Source organism: Octodon degus, unplaced genomic scaffold (genome assembly GCF_000260255.1).
Source record: "Octodon degus isolate 3935 unplaced genomic scaffold, OctDeg1.0 scaffold00241, whole genome shotgun sequence".
Classification (NCBI taxonomy): domain Eukaryota; kingdom Metazoa; phylum Chordata; class Mammalia; order Rodentia; family Octodontidae; genus Octodon; species Octodon degus.
In genome coordinates, this window is record NW_004524817.1 from 2,183,018 (window position 1) to 2,204,101 (window position 21,084).

A 21,084-nucleotide genomic window follows, 5' to 3' on the forward strand; every position below is an offset into this window, starting at 1 on the left:
ATCAGAGGAAATAATAACTATTACAGAAAAGGGGCATCCTTTGCCATGTGCTTATCTCTCCAGGCATCTTTTTTTATTTTTATATTTTTTTCCATGTATTTAGTACAGGGTCTACAGGGCCTCACTACACAGATTGGACTCATAGTGATCCTTCCTGTTTTTCAGCCTCTCAAGTGCTGGGATTACAGGCGCGTGCCACAACGCCCAGTCTCATTTGCCATCTACTGTGCCCCCAAAGTGGGGCCGGCACAGCACATCGGGGATCAACCCCCCAGCCCCCGCATCTGCCTAAGCAGTCACTTTAATCTGCTGAGCTATCTGCAGAGATATACCTGCAGCTATACCTCTCCAGGCATCTTAGTACGATGCTGAACAAAAGCCTCTCAAATATCTTCCACTGTATAAACAAGTACGATTGGGAAAAATCCATACTTGTGTTGTTGTTCCACCTCTTTCTACATTTTTTCTGGATTATATATAAGCATAATATAGTGTATCTGATGTCAGCAAGGCACCTAATTTAGCATTAATTCTTCTGGATGGAAATATGAGCCATATGTTTGTCAGTCATAGCAACACTATGGAATTCAATCATTTCTGAACAGCTTGATATAGTTTCATCTAAAAGAGACTTCTGAGAACTTTTATTCACTTTTGAAGCATCAGCAGCTTCCAATACCGAGGCCACACAAGCTTTCTAATCTTATTTACTTTCTCTGCTCATCTGACTGAGAAGGCATTCAGATACAATCGCGATTCTTCCCTGCTTTGATCTGTTAGCATATTCCTTAGCTCTCTTATGCACAGCAGCAACTGCAAGTAAATTAATTTGAACAAAGTAGTAGTAGAGCAGAGCTGGGGTTCTTAGGGGTAGCTATTATTACTTGATCTCCAGATGGTTTGGGTTTTAAAAAACATATACTCAGCCTCGCTTCATAAATATACTTTACGAGGGCATGACAATCCATCGGAGCAACGGATCCTTTCCAGGGCCCTCAAATGCACTGGAAGAGCTGTCACTTTGGAAGCCAGCAGCGGGAACGTAAAACAAAATAAAGTTGCACATAGAGTAACTTTAATCCATTCCATTTTTAAATACCACAATAATTTTAATTTTCACAATAAATTAGTCATATTCAGTTTACAAAATAGAATTACTTAGTGTGAAACCAGTATTTACAATATACACTATGTACATGACATTTCTCTTTGTTGACATACAACATGGAAGCAAAAGGACTTGACTTTCTGACATGTGACTGACATGCTATGAGTGACACCATGGTCCATGTGAGGGAACAACAGTGCAAATCACGAGGGGGACTTTGGAACAATGCCAGTTGTACGAGATAGGACATTCTTGGAAATAATAAGAAAATAGCATTTTCTGTTTTCATGGCACCAACTTAGGATCTGAATTTTAGAGCTAGCTTTCTTTAGGGAAAAAATGCATAAGGGAATCCTCCACTTCCCGCAGCTCCACAGCCACTGGTACATGTTCACACATTCCTCTTTTGGCTTAAATCTATGAAAAGGGCAGGTGACAAATTTTGAACCACAGGAAGACTAACTCTTTGAGAACAGCTCAAGTCACCTTCTCTCCACACCACCACCTCTTCTAGTTTTGTAAATAGTGTAGAAGATGCAACTATGCAGAATTTTGTTTTCTGTTTTGTAAGTTTCACTAGAAAAAGAATTGATCTTATATTTGGTCACACACTGCATATGTACAAGTATACAGGGGAAAATGACTTGTATAGCTGTGTCTAGCAAAGTGCATATTTACTCTAGAAGGGACACCATGTGTCTCCAGGCACAACACATAGTGTTGTATGGCATAGTATTTTAGGGCCAGTTCAATGTCCTCCCTGTGATCTGATAAAATTTTTGATTAAAAGGGTGAAAGAATTTGCGCAATTTGGTAATGACAGAGGGGTCCACCTCTGGATGAATGCGCCCCTTGCTGCCCGCCAGGCACTTATTGAAGATAATATTAAATCGTAAGCAGTAAAACCCTCGAGTAGCATTGAAATATAAGTTGTATTGACTTATTCTTGGAGGAAGATTTAAGAACTTCTCCACAAGCTGAAGTTCTGGCAGAGGTTCTGTGATGAGCCGGTCTCCATCCACGATGTGAAATTGCTCAATTGGAAAGTATTTCAACCACCTCTCCAGATGTTTTGTGTAGATGCTGGTTCTTACTGCCTTGTATTTTGTGTTTACTTCACAGGTATTAGGGTCTATGGCCAGCTTCTCAAACTTGTAATAAGTTTTGTTTTTCCTCTCCTTCCCTTCTAGCACCTGAGTATAATCGGAAATAGCTCTTGTGGTTGGCTCCCTGACAATGATCAACAACTTGATGGATGAGTTCATTTTGTAAATCCTTTCAGGAACCTCCTCCGTAATAAAATATGCCGGGCTCTTTTCAATTGTGATTTGCTGAGGGTATGAAAAAGGCATCTTTTTCCTGTACCACTCAATGCCCTTGGCATAATTCTCATCATTGTCAAAGAAGTGGATTTCTTGAGAGGCTTTGACCACTGCTGGATGGAGGTTCAGCATCTCCAGCAGGGCCCTCGTACCCCCTTTCCTCACCCCGATGATGATAGCCTTGGGGAGCTGCTGGACCAGGTCATGGAGGCGGACCTGCTCCTTGGAAGTGTTGCCCTTCCGAAACTCGTGCAGCAGGCCGCGTTTAAACTGCAGGGCACGAAGTGGTAATTCAGCCTGACTGCTGGCTCCACCAAATCGGCCTTCAATGGGGCAAATGGGTTGTAGCCTGAAAGCAACAGAGAGATACTGTAAGAACATCATTACTACTAACTTTTTGTTTTTCTGTTTTCCCAGTCAGATGAAGATTTTCAATGCATAAATAAAACCACTGGTTCCCACTGGCCTGCTTCAACCCATAATGAACATATGTTTAGAAAGTTTTATTTTAAGCAATGCTGCATTAAATAGAGCACATATAATTGAAGGGATTTTTTTATTAGTGCTCCTTAAAATTTTCATTCACCAAGCACTTAATTGACTACAGCATGTACTTATGCTCACAGTACAAGACAGACAAGTGACATCAGCCACACTAATAGCTTTATAACAGCTCACTGGTTAAAATCATTTTGAAAACGTGAAAGGCAGATTATAATCTTTAGCTGAGAGGCTGAAGGGTAGATAAATGGCCATATGTTTTGGGTTTCATCTCTTATTATTATTATTATTATTATTATTATTACTTTCAGAACTGGGGATTGAACTCAGGCCCTTGCGCTTGCTAGGGAAGCGCTTACCCCACTGATCCATCTCCCCAGCCCACAGCAATACTCAATGTCATTTTTAAAACTCTTTAAGATATAATGTGGGGTTGGGGAGATAGCTCAGTAGAATAAGCACCTGCCTGGCAAGTGCTGGGTCCTGAGTTCAATTCCCCAGTACTGAAAAAGAAAAAAAAAAAAAAAGATATAATGTGAAAAGAATTCTCAGTCTCTCCCTTTGACTATCTGTACCACCAGCCTGAAAAATTCCAACCTTGGCACTTGCTGAGCTTTTCATTTTATGAGAATTTTTTACCCTTAGCTTTCAGGATAGCCCAAGAATACTATAGTTTCTTTTCTCTCCCTTTCTAAGGAGGTCAGGGTTATGTTTTCATTGCTGAATGTAGGAGCAAACTCAGTTTCAGCAAGCACTATATATCACATGCTGCATCTGGGCTAGAAATCAACAAGTCCCAGCAAGGGCTACAAACCTCAGCTTGTCATTACTAAGCACATATAAGTCAGAGACTAGAGTTCATAAAAAGGCAATTCAGGCATTAGAGCCAGAAAATAGGATTTTCCCCTCAACATTACCTTATGGAATGAAAAAACACCTGTGTTTTTCTGAGGAAGTTATAGATGATGATAAGCACAAGATTAGGTTGGAGTAATGTTATAATTTGGCAGGATCACTGTGTATATTTAAAAATTGAGTTTCCTTTTAGATTTAATGGGATATGAGCTGGTACTTACTATAACTTCCTTAAATTGATCTGGCAAGGCATTTCAGTTTTCTTTGGAAAGAAAAGATAACATGAATCTAAATGGCTATTAAACCAATTTCTTCAACTGAGAGATTTCTAGTTACCCTAGTAATTTGTTGTATGCATCTCTGTAATAACGAGACACTTGCTTGCTTTTTCCAAGAGAACTTGGCATATCTCAAAGTCATGCTAAGCTGGTTTTGCGGACTTGGGGAGATGGTGTTGTTCTGTACTCACTGAAGTAGCTGTTGTGGTGCTTAAGGAAAACTAAACATATCTTATTTTTTTCTAATGTTTGTTTTTCAAGATTTTTGAAACAATTCTTATGGAAAGTATGAAAAATGAAAAACTATTAGGAATATAGGGTTTATCACAGGTTTTATTATTTTTGAGAAACATGAATTTCAGTTTTATAAATTTTTTAATGGTATTAATATGCTAGGGTTCTAGACAGAAGCTATAAAATTATGAAAAGACATGCTAATACTTCTTATTATTCAAATGCTTTATTTTATAATAATTGACACATATTGACCCAACAATACAACACATGTTCTGTTGTGACATTTTCATAATACTCAAACATGTTTTTAACTGTGAAATTGATTAGGATCTTATAATTCCATCTTTCAGCTCTTCTTGGGTTCTGGCTGAGATCTAAGCTCTGTCCGATGGATGTAGAGCCTACGCATCGGAATGACGCTCATATTGTCTTTGGGAGAACCGAGGAAATAGTCCCTCAAGCCTTTTTCTGAAGAGTTTATTTCTCCCGCAGAGGCCTATCCTGGCAGATGGTACCCTGCGGCACACTGCTTTTTGGACTCCAGGACGCAACAGAACATGGAAAGGCAGGAGACAAATAGAGCACTTTGCCCCACACGCTGGAGGCCAGATTGTGACCATGAGTTCCTGACCAAAATGCATACAGTTAGAACTGGAAGGGACAGCAGAGGTAACCTCGGCCTCCTGCTCAACCATGAGGATCTTCAGTTGCTAAAGAACAAGTCTACTTACGCATATGTCGATTTCAGACATAAGTCTGTTCAAACTCTCAGGTGAGGAACTTTGAGAAAGCCCTCTAAACAATCCCATCCCTTATTTTAAAAAATGCTATCACACTGCAGATTAGAGAATAAGACAAAAAATGAAAAGAATCATCAACTAAATAATGACTATGTTAATGACTATTGATTGGAAGCTAATTAAAGATATCAGGAATGAATGGACATAGCATCCACCATGGAATAAGGTAATGGAGCCACCGCAAAGCTTTTTCCTAAATGCTGCTTTAGAAAACTGGTTGAGGTTCAGATCTCAAGTGATAGCTTTCAATATATGTCTCACATGGGAGGTAACAACTACTGGGGGTTTACTGAAGAATTTTGAATTGCAAAACATCAAAGGGATTCATTTTCCCAATCAGAATGGATGCTGGATGAAGGAAAGGAAGGAGTCAAACTGTATATTATTTTGGAATATCTGAATAATAAGGAATACAGATGAGCTTGAGTTTAGCAAAGAAATCCGGAAAGCACCTATTTTCACTTTAACCTGTAGCTGTGTTTTCACCGATAGTGGGAATTGAGTTCTGAGAGAGCGGACGTCAGTCTTTGCCCTAGAAGAATGAATTTTAAAGGGCAAAGAAAGAGGCTTCACATTTATGAAATTAACTCCTCCATATCTAACAATCATACTGGATGTAGAACAGCCCAAAGCCATGTAATGGACAGTCAGCCGATATTGCTGGGGCTTGGGCAGCTCTGGTACCTCTCAATCTGTTTGCAGATTTAGACTCAAAACCTGGCGTTCTCATTTCCCCTCCATGAATTTTCCACTGCCTTCTGGGCAATTATGCTGAATGACAGCCTCCTTGCCTGATGTGTTCAGCTCCTGAAAACCAGAGCTAATTAATGTAGTTGAAAATCCATGCCTGAAGCCATCTTTCCAGGGCGAGGGACTGCAAATTTGATGAGCTCCTTTCTGGAACATACATAATTTTAACACTTCTGAGAGCACATTAATTGTCCACTCATATATTTAAAAATGAAGAGACATAGTTACATGAACACTGTTTTGCCATGGCCAGAGGTCAACAGCAGAGGCACAAGGACTGCAATGTGCTCTAGTAAACATTTTTTTTTTTTTTTTTTTACTGTTCACAGCTCTATTTTCTGTCTGAAAACAAGTGTCAATGTATACAGAATACAAATGGGTCTGTGGTTTCAGCAATTAGGATCACCTCCTTTTAAAGTCTTCACAAATCAAAATCAATAAAGCAGCAAAGCGTGCTCCTTGGGAATTTTGAGGGAAGAAAACAAACATATAGACTTAAAGGTCTATCCTAATGAAGTTTAAATCAATAGCCAGGAAGTCATAGGGACTTAGCATATGTTTCATCACTCACCTATCCAAGCTCCCAACTCTGGCGACTAGATACAGGAGACTTCCAACAGCAAGGCTTCCCAGCACCAGGAGCTTCTGTCTCAGCCACACCTGCTGTTTGAATAGCATGGCCCTCCATCAACCTTCAGGGCGGCTGCAGCCTGAGACGGGACAGAAGGCACTTGTCAGCAGCATCCTCGCAGGCTGTGTTGATAGTCACAAATCCATCCAGAGGTGGAAAGACAGGTGATTAAGTGACACTGCGTAAAAGAGCTTGGCCATTTGTGTGGGCTAACGGGTATTCAGCAAAACTTACCCTTTTCTCCTGGCCTGTGCTCTAAGATCAACTATTAAATCTAGGGAGTTCATTGCTTCTCGGCCTTTTGGCTAAGATCAAGTGAAATCTAGGGAGTTGATTTTTTAGAATAATAAGGAGAATGTTGAAATCCCAGTTCAGTAGGCAATTATTCTGGGGATAACAATGATGCATCTTGCTTTCATATTTTTGTTTTGTTTACTTGTGAATAGGGAAAAGGGTGAGAACAAAAGTGACTGCTTACTGAACTCCTCAGTGTGACTATGCGTCCCCAAGCTTGATAGCAGTAGCTCCTTGCTGTATCTGTTCATGTTCCCTGTTCAGTCTCAGATTCTGAAAACACACTCTTACTAAATGCTCAGTGAATTTAACATGCCTTTTACATTCCAGTTTACTTAAAAGCTTTAATCTTTCATATCTGAACTAATGCCTGTTGAGGAATGTGGGACTTCCCAGTGCTCTTACTACATTTTAGGGGAAAATTCAAATCTCCCAATTCAAACTTTCTTATTAAAAATAAATCTAATCCCCCTTTTCAAGATAAGATTGTTTGCTTCTTATTGAAACTGAAAGTTCTAATTCAAGAAAAAAGAAGGTAAGCAATGGTTAGAAATTATTTTGACGCAGTAGAATCTTCATATTTGTTATGTGAGGATTTTCTTTGCACAAAAGGGGTGCACTAGGATTTATTGATTGGCCTATTTTCTCATTCATCAAGAAATATTAGAGGATGCACATGAGAGAATTCTAAAAAGATACTATAATAGTTTCAGCCCTTGGAAAACTGACCATGTGACTAAGGGATTATGAAACAACTTGAGAACACACCTCAATTCATGGTGGGGCAACAAAATTAAAAGATCAGAGTATAAGGGCTTTATGAGAGTCTTTTGCTGTTGGTTTTATTCTTTTGGAATGCAGTACACTGCATCTCAAAAGAGCAGGAGACTGTCCCAGAGCATCCCAGGAATTACAGTTATTCAACAGTAACTCAAGCAAATACTTATGGAACAAGCCCTGTGTGCTGGAGCTTGATTTTGTATTGAGTGTGACAAAGAGTAGTGGTTAAGTCCACAGACACTGCTCCTACCCCATGGGAATCCATAATCTGATGAAAGAGACAGACATTAAAGCTGTGCTTATATAGGGTTAATAAACTCTGATGAATTGCAGTAACGTAAACAGGTTCTTAGAAATTGTATTAAATGTGACAAAGGGAAATTGTAGGATCTAGTGAGAGAGAGTAACAGGAGAGGTCTACATCATCCTGCCCTGAGGAAGCAAGGACACCTGAGCCAGTACTGGAGACCAGCAGGAAGCCAAGCCCGACAAGGTAGAGTCTGGGTAGAGGAAGCACTGTGCATAAAGGGAACGGGGAGGGAAATTGCTGCCTAGTTTGAGAATTGAATGAGGGCCAGTGTGTCTGGACAAAAGGATGGATGAGGAGAGACACAAGGTCAGGGACAAAAGCAAAGAAGGAACAGTTAAGAAGGACCTTCGCAGGGGCCTTGGTGGGCTTGGGCTTGCCTTATGCTCAGTAAAATGGGCAAGAAAGTGAGCTTTCCTGAAGTGTACTATGTGAGAAGCACATTGCCCAGGAGGTTTTGCAAACACCCTGAGAAATGGATGGAGTTAGTTCCATTTCATAGACAAGTTAAGTAAACTCGTAATTTTTTCTCATTTGCTCTGGCCATACATGTGGCATGCAGCATGAAGGTAAAGGCATGACCTATGTAGAGTCATTCAGAACATCACTGATCCAGTCTCCTTTGTGTTGGTGTCCAAAGTCTTCAGTTAGAGCCACACACCTTTGGCATAGGGCTCAGCGCTCTGTTGAAATGCAATTACTGCAGCAAAATGCACAACTGTGTGGCAGAGAAACAGTGCAGAAGTCTCTCGGTTAAACTCTCCCTTCATAGCCATGCTCCTGAGGCTACAGTCCCTGGGCTTGCTTTTCTTAGCCGTAAGATAGGACAACCTCTGACCACCCCTCCCCATAGTGCTTGGGTAAGAATAAGAGTGTTTGGTGTGTCATATCACACTATAGTTTGTACCCTTGTATTTTAGTGTAAATGAATTTGATGTGCACTTCAGATAAGCAGTGTGACAGAGCAAAGCTGTCCTGTGACTGCATACAGGAGCGACGAGCAAAGTGAGTGTGGACGATGCTTTAGTGGAGCAGAGGTCACCAGCCTCATACAAAGGACCTGGGAGAGGAAGGCTGGGAAGCTATCTGCCTTCCTCAGCTATTTAGATGAGGTCCCCACACTCTCCTAAAATATATCAATTTTTGCATGGGGGTAACAATTTTTGGGGTGCGTAATTGGGGTCATTTTGCAGTGGGTAACAATGCATTACCCACTTTAACCAGACTAGTGGTCCTTCTATCTGTACTGAGAACCAACTCTTCAGGGTGTGGGGTGTGTGGCAGTTCCTCTGTGAGGCCTTCTGTAGCTGAAGCTCTAGTCCACAGTCTTTCTCCATCACCACAGGACTCTGATGCCTATAGTCAGAACTGCAATCATGCATTTTTGTGGTTCATGAATATTTGATTTGCATCGGCTGCAGCTGTGTGTGTTCCCACACCTCCTGGACCTTCTGTGTTCATTTCTGTCTTAGTTACTTTTCTCATTACTGAGACATGAATGCTGACACATAATGTTAAAGGAGGAGAGGTTTATTATGGCTCACAGTTTGTAGAGGTTCCAGCCTATAGTTGGTTGGCTCCAGTGGGGCAGAGGGGATCACAGTAATGGAGGGTAGGGTAGGAAGAAGGCGGCAAGACCACAAGCAATGACAGCAACAGGAATGGTAGCAATGAAAGCTCTCTCTCTCTCTCTCTCTCTCTCTCTCTCTCTCTCTCTCTCTCTCTCTCCCCCCCCCCCCCTCCCCCCAGTATCACAGCCTTAATTACAATATTACTCAACCTAACCCAGCCAGTTTGGAAAAGTCCCACCTATGAGTGCATGAGGCTCTGGGGGAACATCTAGAAACAAGCCACAACAATTTCCTTTGGTCTCTACAACTTGCTTAATTTTCCTAATATAAATTATTTTGTCCCTTGACTGCTTTGGCTTGTTTACTACACAAAGTCCAATTTGTTCCTCTCGAAAGTCCAGCCCTTCTCTCGGAGGCCCCAGCGTGGGAATCCAGCCTCCTTCTCTCTGAGGAAGCCCCTGCCCTGGGCTGTGCCTGTGAGATCCGCCTCCTTATTACTCCTCATACAATTTCACTTTCAACTTGATGCTTTCGTCAGCTTCCTCACTCACCTACAACGTCTTTCCTATGCTTCCTCCTTCAACACTTCCAGATCCTACTGATGTCTGCCTGGTAAAGATGTGGTACCTTGGGGCAAATCCAATGTATTTCCTACCGTATGCCAGAATGCATCAGGTCCACCATGTAGATCATTACGGGAACAAATGGTAGTAGCTGGGCATGAGAATAAAACTGGAAGACATTTGAATGTAGCAATGGCTGAACTCTGCTCAAGGTCAGCAGGTAAGAAGAAGAGGAAAAGAGGACAGAAGATGTGAAGGCTATGGAGATTGTCCAAGATTCAAGGAAGCCTCCTATCACGTCCTCTAGCATAATTAGGCTAGTGGTATGCAGCAGGCCCACAGAGCTCTCTGTCAGCACACAAGACAAGTGTATGAGTTGTTTCTTCTAAATGAAAGCCTCAGTACTCAGGTTTAATTGCAGGGCTGGCACTTTGCAGTACATAAGTGGGATTTGCATTGCAATTTGGGTGCTCAGACTCTAAAAAGTTTGTTATTGTTGCATTAATTTACTAAACCTGACTAGAGATAAGGAGGCTATTTTTTCTGTTACCACTAAGGATTTTTGGTGTCTACCTATGTACACTCTATTTATAAGTTCAGTTATCCCCACAGAGGTTTTTCTCTGTGGGATAAACTGCTGCTATCATCCCGCTTCCTGATACCAGAAATGAGTTTTTTCTCTTTGGGAGATCTAATTGCTCCAGCCTTTTATTTACGAGTAGAAACATCTTCTTCCATTACTGTCCTCACGTGTTACTTCTGGTGCACTGCATCCTGCAAAGCGCCTCATGCCTACAGTGCTATACTTTTATCTGAGAGCTCAACTACTATGCGTAAGGTCTTCATGGTGAAGTGCAGAGACCACAGGACTGGCAGGAAAACACCTTGCACAGCATTTCGGTGCAGTTCTATCATAGAACCCTTCTGAGTTTTGTTTTCATTGTTTGTAAAATGAAGATAATAGTCCCTCTATCATTGGGTTGTCACGACCTGAGTGCTGGTAAGTCACTGTGGGATGGAAGTTTTGAACATCAGAGCACTTCTCAAAAATGAGGCATGATTAATAGCTTCGGGAGGCAGATGAATTAGTTCTTCAAATGCATTTTAAAGAGGAAAAAATAAAATGCAATTCTCATGAACAGCATAATTGGATTGTAAAAAATGTAAGTCTATTTTAAGTATAAAACAGGTCCTGCTTTACCTTGGTCTTAACCATCCAGTAGAAAAGTATGAAGACGAAATATAGGAAGTAAAGCCATGTTGTTATGTTGAGCTGTGGGGGACTCAGGTGAATAATTTCTGACATTGCCAGTTAAACAGAAGACCCAATGCTATTATGGGCTACTGGACGCTTTTAGAATATTTTGCTGAGTTTACACACCTATAATATTCAACAACAGAACTTAAAAAAATTGGGATATAACTATGAATGTCCATTTTGTATCTGTGTATTCAAAGTGGTTGGGATAGATATATAGTTGCATTCTCTTAATGAATAGAATGATTTTTTCTAATGGTGTTTGTAAGTAGGATCACAAGTCTGCATCTTGTACAGCAATTAACCACTAAGAAGAATATATGCAGTGTATTATTTGTTGAAACTGTACTTTCGATTTGATTTGAAACTGTCTCATTGCTATATGTTTATCAATAAAACTTTGAAAAGAAAAAAAATAACTTAATAGAAACTCCTGTCAAATACAAAGTACTAACAGGATATTGTAGTTTCTGTTCAAAGTAGGATGACCACGGAGGTGGGTGTGCATATACACACATGCACACAGGTGAATACTTTTGTTAGGATGAAAAGTCTTGGAACTTTTGAGAAAGGAGAAAGGCATGGCAGTAGTTTCTACTGAGGCTCTTCAGCACACAGGACAGGAAGTGAACTCTCACTCTGTTATGGGACAAGTCTCAGATGATGTGCTGAGTCATCTTTGGAGCACCCACCCCCCAACAAACCTCTTAGTGAAAACTACGCACTGCATTAATTTAAGATTCAAGATGCCTCTTTGATTTCCTCTGAAATCATGCGGTTCTCAAGAGTCCAACAGGATGGAGTCTCAAACATTGTGGCTGTTGTTCCTGGTTAGGAACGGAAGCCATGGAGAAGGCATAGCACTCAACAGTCCAGGCGACGTGTTAAACTGAACAGAAGGTTGACTGCTTTTCCCATCAGTTGGCCAACTTCAAAGAACATTTTAGTAGTCTGTCATCAGAGAAATTATATAGATAATAGGAAATTCACAGAAAGTCTTTTTAAGGTTTGTAATTTATTTTTATATATAGGAACGGTTAAATATCCACATTGGCACTTAAGACCTAACCTCATCTCCAGTTTTTAATCTCTCAGTGTCTTTTATTTTGTGTGCCCAGAAGAGTACAATTAGTCTGTCCACACCAGGAAAGTTTTATTATACATAGTATCTTAGCATAGGACCAGTGATCTAGCTCAGCAGCACATGTACCTGCCTAGCCAGCCCAATGTCCTGAGTTTGATTCTTGGTAAAAAACAAACAAACAAACAAACAAACAAACAAAAACTTAGTAGATTATCTAAACAACAGAGTACTTAGAAATGATAAATTGTAAAGACATCAGGCTGTTTCTCTAACATAACCCTTAGCAAAGAAAGAAATGATTCATAAGGTGAAAGAAACATATCAGAGAATTCAAAAATAATGTAGTGTTCAAGTGCTGTTCAAAGGCTGGTAGACATGGTCACTACAAGCCTCTGGTATTAGTAAAAACCAAAACAGGAATAATAGCTGAAAGGAACTGAACTAATGTGGCAAAACTATTCCAAGAAATTCATAGCCTTCTTTTGAGTACTAGGTCATTTAGACTTGCAATAACCTTACCAGCTGGAGAAGAGTGACATTTACTAGGTATCATGTTATTCCTTCCACCTTTATTACCTGATGTAATACAACAGACTTACAAACATTATCTATTTTATTTTTTCTAATGGAAATTGAGGAGCAGACAGGTGAACAGATTATTTGCACCATGTCATGTGACTGGTAAACGAGGAAGAAGAATTTAATTCAGGATTATTTGACTCCAAAGGACATGACCCCTTGATTGCATGCCACTCAGAGAGCTTTGGATTCTCACCAGTGAGACTGTTAATAAATGCCTGTTCCTTGATTGATAAAAGCAGACAAAACCACTTAACTCCACCCAAATAACCTGCCATTGAACCTTGAGCTAGAGGGTTTGGGGAGGAAAATAAGAAAAGGAAAAAAGCAAAAAGTTTCCATGGAAAGGCAGGTGTCTTGGTTACTTTTAGCTCTTGTTTCTGAGACAAAATACCTGACACCAAAATTAAGGAAGGAAAGGTTTATTTAGATCACAGTTTGTAAAGGTTTTATTGTGTACTTGGCTGGTTCCAAGGCAGAATGGCATAGGGAAGAGGGATACTGTTCATGGCGGTGGAAAACAGCAAAAGCAACAAGAGCAAAAAGGGAGGAGTGAGGAGAGAAAGCCTCTTTCCCTCCCTATAATGTATGCAGGCTGCCCACCCCCGGGAGGGTGTAGCACTCACTCCCACACTCCAAGCATGGGACCACAGATCAATCAATAACTCTAGAAGTCCTCCCCCTGGCTGCAGTAGGCTTTGGGGAGACATCTAGACACAAACTGTAACAATAGGCAAAAGGAAAACATGGACGGTTTCAATTTGTTAAAATGAAAGAGGAGATATTAATAGTAATAATAACAAAAGGTAATGCTTTCAGAATTGATGATGTGATTTTCTTTACCATTTAGAAATAAAACTGACAGGTATCAAGAGAAACTATGCTTTACCCATAAGAACTGACTTTCTCTTTGAAATATTTTTATGATATATCAGCTAATTAAAATTTTGATTAAAAATATATTATAGTAAAAGATATTTTGGCATTAATCCTGCTCATAATACTCCTTTCATAGCTGGAGAGAGTGGGTAAGGATGTGGCAGGGAAGGGAAGGGAAAATGAATTAATAACCATGATGATTGTAATCATTATGTACTATAAATATGTAATAAAAATTTAAAATTAATAAAAATATTTCCCCTTGCTTCTAACACTTGTATCTCATTGTTTTTGCTACTTTCTTGAACAGTTATGAAAGTCCATTTTCATTAATGTATTTACTGTGATAGAAATCATAATGTGTGCTGCTACAGAGTGCCAGGCTGTATAAAAGCAGGAAAATAAAAATGTTACTGTCTTTGCTTGTCTGTCTTATTCACTGGATCTGGCACTGTGTGACTTCTGGCTCTTTTCTCAAATCAAAACGACCACAAAAGGTACGTGTTTTATAAACACACTGATTTTAAAATAGACTGCAACATGATTTAAAAAATACTGCATATACCCCCAAATAGCCACACATATAAAGTATAGCACTAGAAAAACTCACAGTTCTTTTGCATTGGCTGTGGTCTGTTTTGTTCAGTGCCTTTCTTCCCAAGGTCTCTATGGCTTTATCAGACTTATCAAAACTTATCAGGTCTGTAGAATGGAGCTGATAGCCTTGCCTATACTGCTACTTTCAGGAGTAGATGAGAATTCTTGTTTGGTACATAATAACACTCAGTAAATGCTAGCTATACCTGCTAATGCTTTTGTCCCTTCCTCCTAGGCCTTGGCTTACTTCCCACCTGGTAGATCACAGGTTCTCATTTTACATCCTTTGGGAAAGTGGTTCTCAATCATCTAGCACTGGCTTAGATATTCCTCCTCTATGTCACCACAGTACCCAGTACATGATTTCATTTAAACCAAAATGCAATTGTCTGCTTACTTGTGTGTCCCTCTAACTAGATTCTCAGTTCCATGAAATTAAGAAATGTATCTTTCCTTACTGAATAGTCTCAGCATATAGGTTTGCAGATACTCAGTAAATAATCACTAAATAGCAAAATCATTTGGATGGAGTGGAAATCCAAAATTATTTGGAAATCCTAATAGCTATGGATATACACCACATCTCTTTAACTAAATAGTAGTACTTTATTGTTGTGTAGCTCTGGGCAGGTATACCTAGTGCTACAGGTCTATAAGGGAATTCATTTTCCCCCATCTTTTTATTTTGAAAAAAAGTTGAGTACTCATATATTCTTCACCTAGATTTACTAATTGGTAATGTTTTGCTATATTTGCTTTATATCTTTCCTTATCTCTCTCTCTGTCAATAAATAAACACATATCATTTGAAACAAAATGGTACAATATCTCACAGATCTAGAGAAAACATTCCTAAAGTTTATGTGGAATAAGAATAGATCTAGAATATCAAAGGCAATCTTGGGCAACAAAAGCAAGGCAGGAGGCATCATAATCCCTGATTGGAAATTATACTACAAAGCTACTGTGATAAAGTCAGCGTGGTCCTGGCAAAAATAGACCCAAGGATTAATGGAACAGTTTGAGGGATGAATATACAACTATAAACACACTGTTACTTTATCTTTGACAAAGGAGCCAAACATGCTCACTGGAAGATGTTTAGTCTCTTTAGTAAATGGTGCTGGGAAGCATTGCTGAAGACTAAAACTAGACCTATGTATATCATGATATGCTAAACTAAAGTCAAAATGGATCAAAGAGCTAAATATTAAAACAGAAACACTAAGTATATTGGATGAGAAAATAGGTAGAAATCTTGAAGACATAGAGGAAGGCAGAGAGTTCATGAAAATAAACTGCATGGGAAATACTTCAAAATAATCAAAAACTGGAATTTCATCTTATTAAAACTTTTTTGATTTTTTGACATCACCAACAGAGTGAAAAGAGAACCCATGAATTGAGCAAAAAGAGTTTAGGTAATTGTCCCTGAGACAAAGGACTTCTATTTAGAACATATAAAGAATTAAAAACAATACATCTTCAAAATTCAAAGACCCAATCCAAAAATGGGCATCTGAGATGAATATATACTTATCAGATGAATAAACACAAATGGAAAATAAATAGAAGAAAAAATGTTTGACATCATTGGTCATTTGAGAAGTGAAAATTAAAACAACACTGAGTTTCCATCTCATTCCAGGTAGAATGGCTGTCATCAAGAAGTCAACCAACAACAAATGCTGGCAGGGCTGTGGGGAACAAGGCACCCTTCTCCCTTGTTGGTGGGAGTATAGACGGTGTAACTGCTGTGGAAATTAATGCGGAGAGTCCTCAAGAAACTAGGATTCAAGGCACTGTTGAACCCAGATATTCCCCTTGTGTGCACATTTCCAGAAGTGGAAACATCATACCATAGTGATATATGTGCACCAATCTTTATAGCAGCACAATTTGCCATAGCTAAATCTTCAGAACAATCCAAATGGCCATTAACCAAGGAGTGCTTAAAAAAGACGCGGCATTTTTATGCAGTGGAGGACAACTTAGCTATAGAAAGATAAACTGGGGGCTCTTATAGGTAGATGCAAGTACAGACCATACTCATAAGAGAAATAAGTCAGACTTGCATATGTACATATCATATTGTCTCCCTAGTGTAAGAAACTGAAAGAGTAAATAAGATTCAAAAGGTGCAATAGATTGTGAAAGGAAAAGAAACTGCTCAAAAGGAAAGAACAATGGGGATGGGGAAAAGGAGAGAAGAAGGAAAATTAAAAAAAATTATACACACACACAATAGCTAAAACAGTTGTATGATTAATTGCCTCTAGATCATTGAAAGGAACAGTTAGTTCTTATGTTGTTTGATCAATTTTGCATGCTTATATCCTGTAATCTGAACAACTACTTTGAAGACAATAATATGCATATAATAACCATCATTAGTTTCCCCCCAAAATAGAAAATTAAAAAAACCTTTACATTCTAACAAGAATGGTGGTGATGTGCATGATGCCTATCCATTGGGGCACTGGAAATGACTCACCATTATTAAAAATTATATAAATGTACAGCTAAATAAAAACAAATGCAATAAGTATTAATATCTTATTATTTCCTAACTTCTTACTACTTTCTACTATTATGTAAGTTTTTGAGGTTGCTGACTACTGTATCTGTATGCTGGAGATGCAACACTTCTTCTCCCAGTTTCACATCCAATGAATTCATTTTAAAATTTTACATGCAGCCAATCCATTTGGGGAAGTGGCTAGGGAAGCAGGATCGAACGAACACCATCTGAAAGACACTGTAACCCATCCTCCCTTACCAAGAACTGGTTAAATATGTTCTTGGTTAATTCCTTGTTGCGGGGAGAAAAAACTTGACACCCACAAGTTAAAGGGGAAAAGGTTTACTTCCTTTCTCTTCTCCTTTTAGCCTCCTCCCCTGTTCGCCTGTCTTTTCACCGAGGCCCATTTCATTTCTCCTGTGATCCTTTTGTGTCTCTCCTGACTTTTTCAGCTTATTTCCTCTGTGGGTTTTCTGTCTGCTTCCAGTTTCTCCCTACACTTGACAACCAACTCTATTCTCCAAGTGAAAAAACTTACAAAGAGAAGCATTCAGAGCCGTTGTTCTTAAGTAACACTGATAATAAAATTGCAGCTGAGTATGTTAGCTTCATAAACATTTAATAAATCTATAATCTATAATTAGCTTGTAAACAAAATGACACTAAAACAATTTCATTCTTGCAAAGACAGGTTAACATTTTCTTAAATTGCAATATTAAAATTAGTATTATTAACAAGAATCTAAGTACAAAATCAACCACACTGTCAACAGCCTTTTCAACATGGGGGAAGACAGATTACATACAAAACCGTTTTTATTGTAAGAGACATCTTCGTCTTCTGAATTTTAGGTCTCATTTTGGAAGCCAGAAGAGCTGCTCCAAAATTTGACACTAACCTCTTCTGTTATTGCTTATCAGTAAATGTCTATCTGCTATGTATTGTACATCAGGCACTACGGATATCAGAAATAATGCGGAGAACAAGCAGCACAGATTTTACCACAGTATTCTTGTACTTTCTATTGTTCAAGTTCAACTTTGGAGACATGTGCAAGGAAACAGCATTTTTTCTTGAGGCCAGAGGCCAGGGCCTCCCAGATAGACAGTGAGAAAGAAGTCCAAGGACAGGTTTTGCTGGGGCAGAGTCCTCTGGCTCCTTAGAGAGTCCTTGCCTCCTATTGAGCTAACTGCAATCAAGCCTCTGCCAACAGTGCTACTCTTCCTTCAGCAAGATTCTTTTCTTCAAAGCTTTTGCAAAGTGAAGACTTCCTGGGCATGTCCCTCCTAGATGCCACCACAGAGCCCAGACATCAGTGATTTGTGCATTCATGTATGGACCCATTTCAAGCTCTGTGGGTGCTGACTTGAAATTCTTAATAATTTCAGAAAAGGAGTTCTGCATTTTTCTTTTGCCCCAGGCCCCAGTAATCATGCACACAGTTCTAAGCCTGATTTTATGGCCCTAGGAGGATGGGAGGATAGATTATTTGTGTGGGGCTATGGCTCTTTATGGTTGCTTCCCCTTCCCTTTCCAGGCCTTTATAAGGATAGGTACTATTTGAATTCTGCACGGAGGGACATACCTTGTACTTCCTTTTACAGAGCTATGAATTCTGTTCTTCTCTCTTCTCCCTCAGTCCTAGAGTCTTTTCTAGAGAAGTGGAGATGGTGTGGGCTCCAAGACACACAGTAGCTGACCACAGAGCCTGAGAATGCTAAGTATATAACTATAATAGTGTATGTGCTGTGCAGGGTTCATGTTGTGATATTACCCTCCCATACACACTTATGTGTACACTCATAGTAGAAGGCTCATTACCATACAGTAGTGGGAGAAATCCTGTAAGGTGAAGAGGGTGAGAAGTAGCTCTATCAGGTAGGTAAGATGCTGCTGGAACCTTAGGATAACATGTCTGCACTTACTGTGGATTGAAAACAACTCCCTGCTTTCTTTGCACTTAAGGTAAAACTAAACAAAAAGCTTAATGTTACTCACCTTCATTGTAATTCTGAGTAAATCATTTAACCCTCTGATCTTCTGATATTTCACCCAAGAAACAAAAGCCTTTGAAGTGATGAGTTCAGCAGTCCCTTCAGGGCCTAAGATTCTCCCATGCTAAGTGATTCTACCAGTTAAGCACTAAATGGATGCTCTTATAATGAGAGATTAATACATAAGGAAGTTCAGACAACTGCAGTGGGGAAAATTAGTGCCTGAGGCGGATTTTAATTTTTAATATCTTATTATCCCCAAGTTTTAACCAATCCTGACCTCTTTAATGATGGCTATACCACATCGAACTACCGAGCACTGTGAAAAACAATCCACTCCTAAGACATGAAATGTCTTTGAAAAGATACTGCCACTTGAGAAAGATTCAACTGATGGGTATTCAATCTGTCCTGCTGTCAGGGAGACCACTGGAAGCATATTTTGAAGAAGTTAACCACAGGCAGCTCAGAAAAACTATCAGAAAGAATTTGCTTTCTTTCTATGACAATGATGACCTAAGAGAGCTATAATAACAAAGAAATAAGTGTTGAGGAGCATGAGACCAGGCACAGGACACGGTGTTCTGCGTGTGTCCAGGAACACGTGAAGGTTGGGTACAGAGTAAGAGCAACAAGGACCGCATGCATTAGTAGATGAAGCAGAAAATGTACAGCCAGGACACACATGATTTTTGCTCTATCAAATGGCTGAGGAAGCTGGTTAGCTCTTTTCTTCTTTAGCCATGAAGGATCAACGTTGGAAATGACAAGGAAAAAAGATACGAGATGCGAGCTGCAGAATTCAGTACTGCTCTACACTTTATTTCTTGGGAGTTATGGCAGGAACAGCTTTGGACAAATTCTACATTTTGAAATCATTCTTCACTTCTCCCCTCTCATTCAGCTTTGACACAGGAACTGCACTCCTCACCACTGCCCCCATTCCTGCCTGAGTGAGTGGCAATCTGCTGGCTCTGGCTGCAAGACACTCATTGTGCATCTGAAATTACACAACTTCAGAGGCGTCTTCATTCTTCACCTATTCATGGATCTCACTTGGTAGAGTGCTATTTGTTTGTATTTGTTTATTTATTCTTGTGGCCAGCTCAGTCTGCCCTGAAGGTGGGGCAGATGGCAATATGTGGTGCTGGGGATCGAACCATGGTCCTTGAAGTTGCCTAAGTTTCCTAAGCAGGTGCTTTAGACCACTGAGCTCTCTCACTGGCCCCGGTAGAATGCTGTCTTAAGGACAGAGCTGGGGACTGCAGTTACTTTTGGCCTAGAATCCCAATTAGTCTTGATCTCAGTAACTCACTGGCATATATAACAAGTGTTAGAGTGAGTGCTCCTCATCCATCTTCCATTTTTGTTTCATTTCACTAAGTAGTTGTTGGAGTTGAATAAATTCATCCTGCAAGTTCAGAAGTAGACTCTCTCCTTCATTAATCTTGTAATTATATAGGAAAGTGTGAGTGTAGAAAAATAATTTATGATAAATAAGCTAATAAAAGTATTTCAAGTGATCATTTTAGGGCTTTAGGATCTGAAAGTCAAAGAGGTCAAGTGAACTGCAGAATTTTCTTCCTCTGCTCTTCACAGTTAAAGTCAGTTTTATAGCACTATGAACCTTTCACAATCAAGAATAGTATTCAGTGGGCTGGGAAGATAGCTCAGTAGAATAAATACCTCCCGGGCAAGTGCCAGGGTCCTGAGTTTAATCCCTCGTACCAGAAAAAAAAAAAAAAAGAATAGTATTCACTACCAGAAAGGATTCAACTTTTTAATCTTACTTCCTATCTTCAAAGTTTAAAATTTATTTTGGTGAGGGTAAAAAAAGACTATGTACATAAATATTTTTTTAATGACACTAATACATAAAAAATATGTTGGTATTTTTTTTAAAGAGGCATCCAGAGATTCATTAGGCAGAACTGTAGAAGTCCATGTTCAAAGAGATAGCATGCAGGACCTCAAGAGACACTACAGTCTAGAGCTAGTGGTAGTTGTGTGTGTTGGGGGCGGAAATCTGCATTTTTTGGAATCTACAGAAAGTCCAGGCTTGGTTTACAGGAGAAAACTCTTCTGCAAGTGAAAAGTAATGGTACACTTCATGGGTGAAATGGTAGCCTATTTCAAGGACAGAGGCAGGGGCCCAGTTGAGAATATTCCTTATG

General features: G+C 39.5%; 1 protein-coding gene across 6 annotated transcripts in view; it reads right to left on the bottom strand.

The window, feature by feature from the left end:
* Nucleotides 1-245: 245 nt before the first annotated feature.
* The window catches only part of Hs3st5 (heparan sulfate-glucosamine 3-sulfotransferase 5), a 321,032-nt gene continuing 300,193 nt past the window's right edge, over nt 246-21,084 (bottom strand). For 2 of the 6 annotated variants that reach the window (XM_023706140.1, XM_023706139.1), the window contains exons 4-5: nt 6,423-6,561; nt 246-2,779 (exon numbers count right to left, since the gene is read on the bottom strand). In XM_023706140.1, coding sequence (XP_023561908.1) covers nt 1,846-2,779; nt 6,423-6,529 — 1,041 coding nt within the window. In that variant the 5' untranslated portion in view covers nt 6,530-6,561 and the 3' untranslated portion in view covers nt 246-1,845. Of the gene's footprint in view, nt 2,780-6,422; nt 6,605-11,980; nt 12,207-14,407; nt 14,554-21,084 lie in introns of those variants that run through there. The other 4 variants (XM_023706142.1, XM_023706141.1, XM_004645891.2 and 1 more) reach the window with 4 other exon arrangements.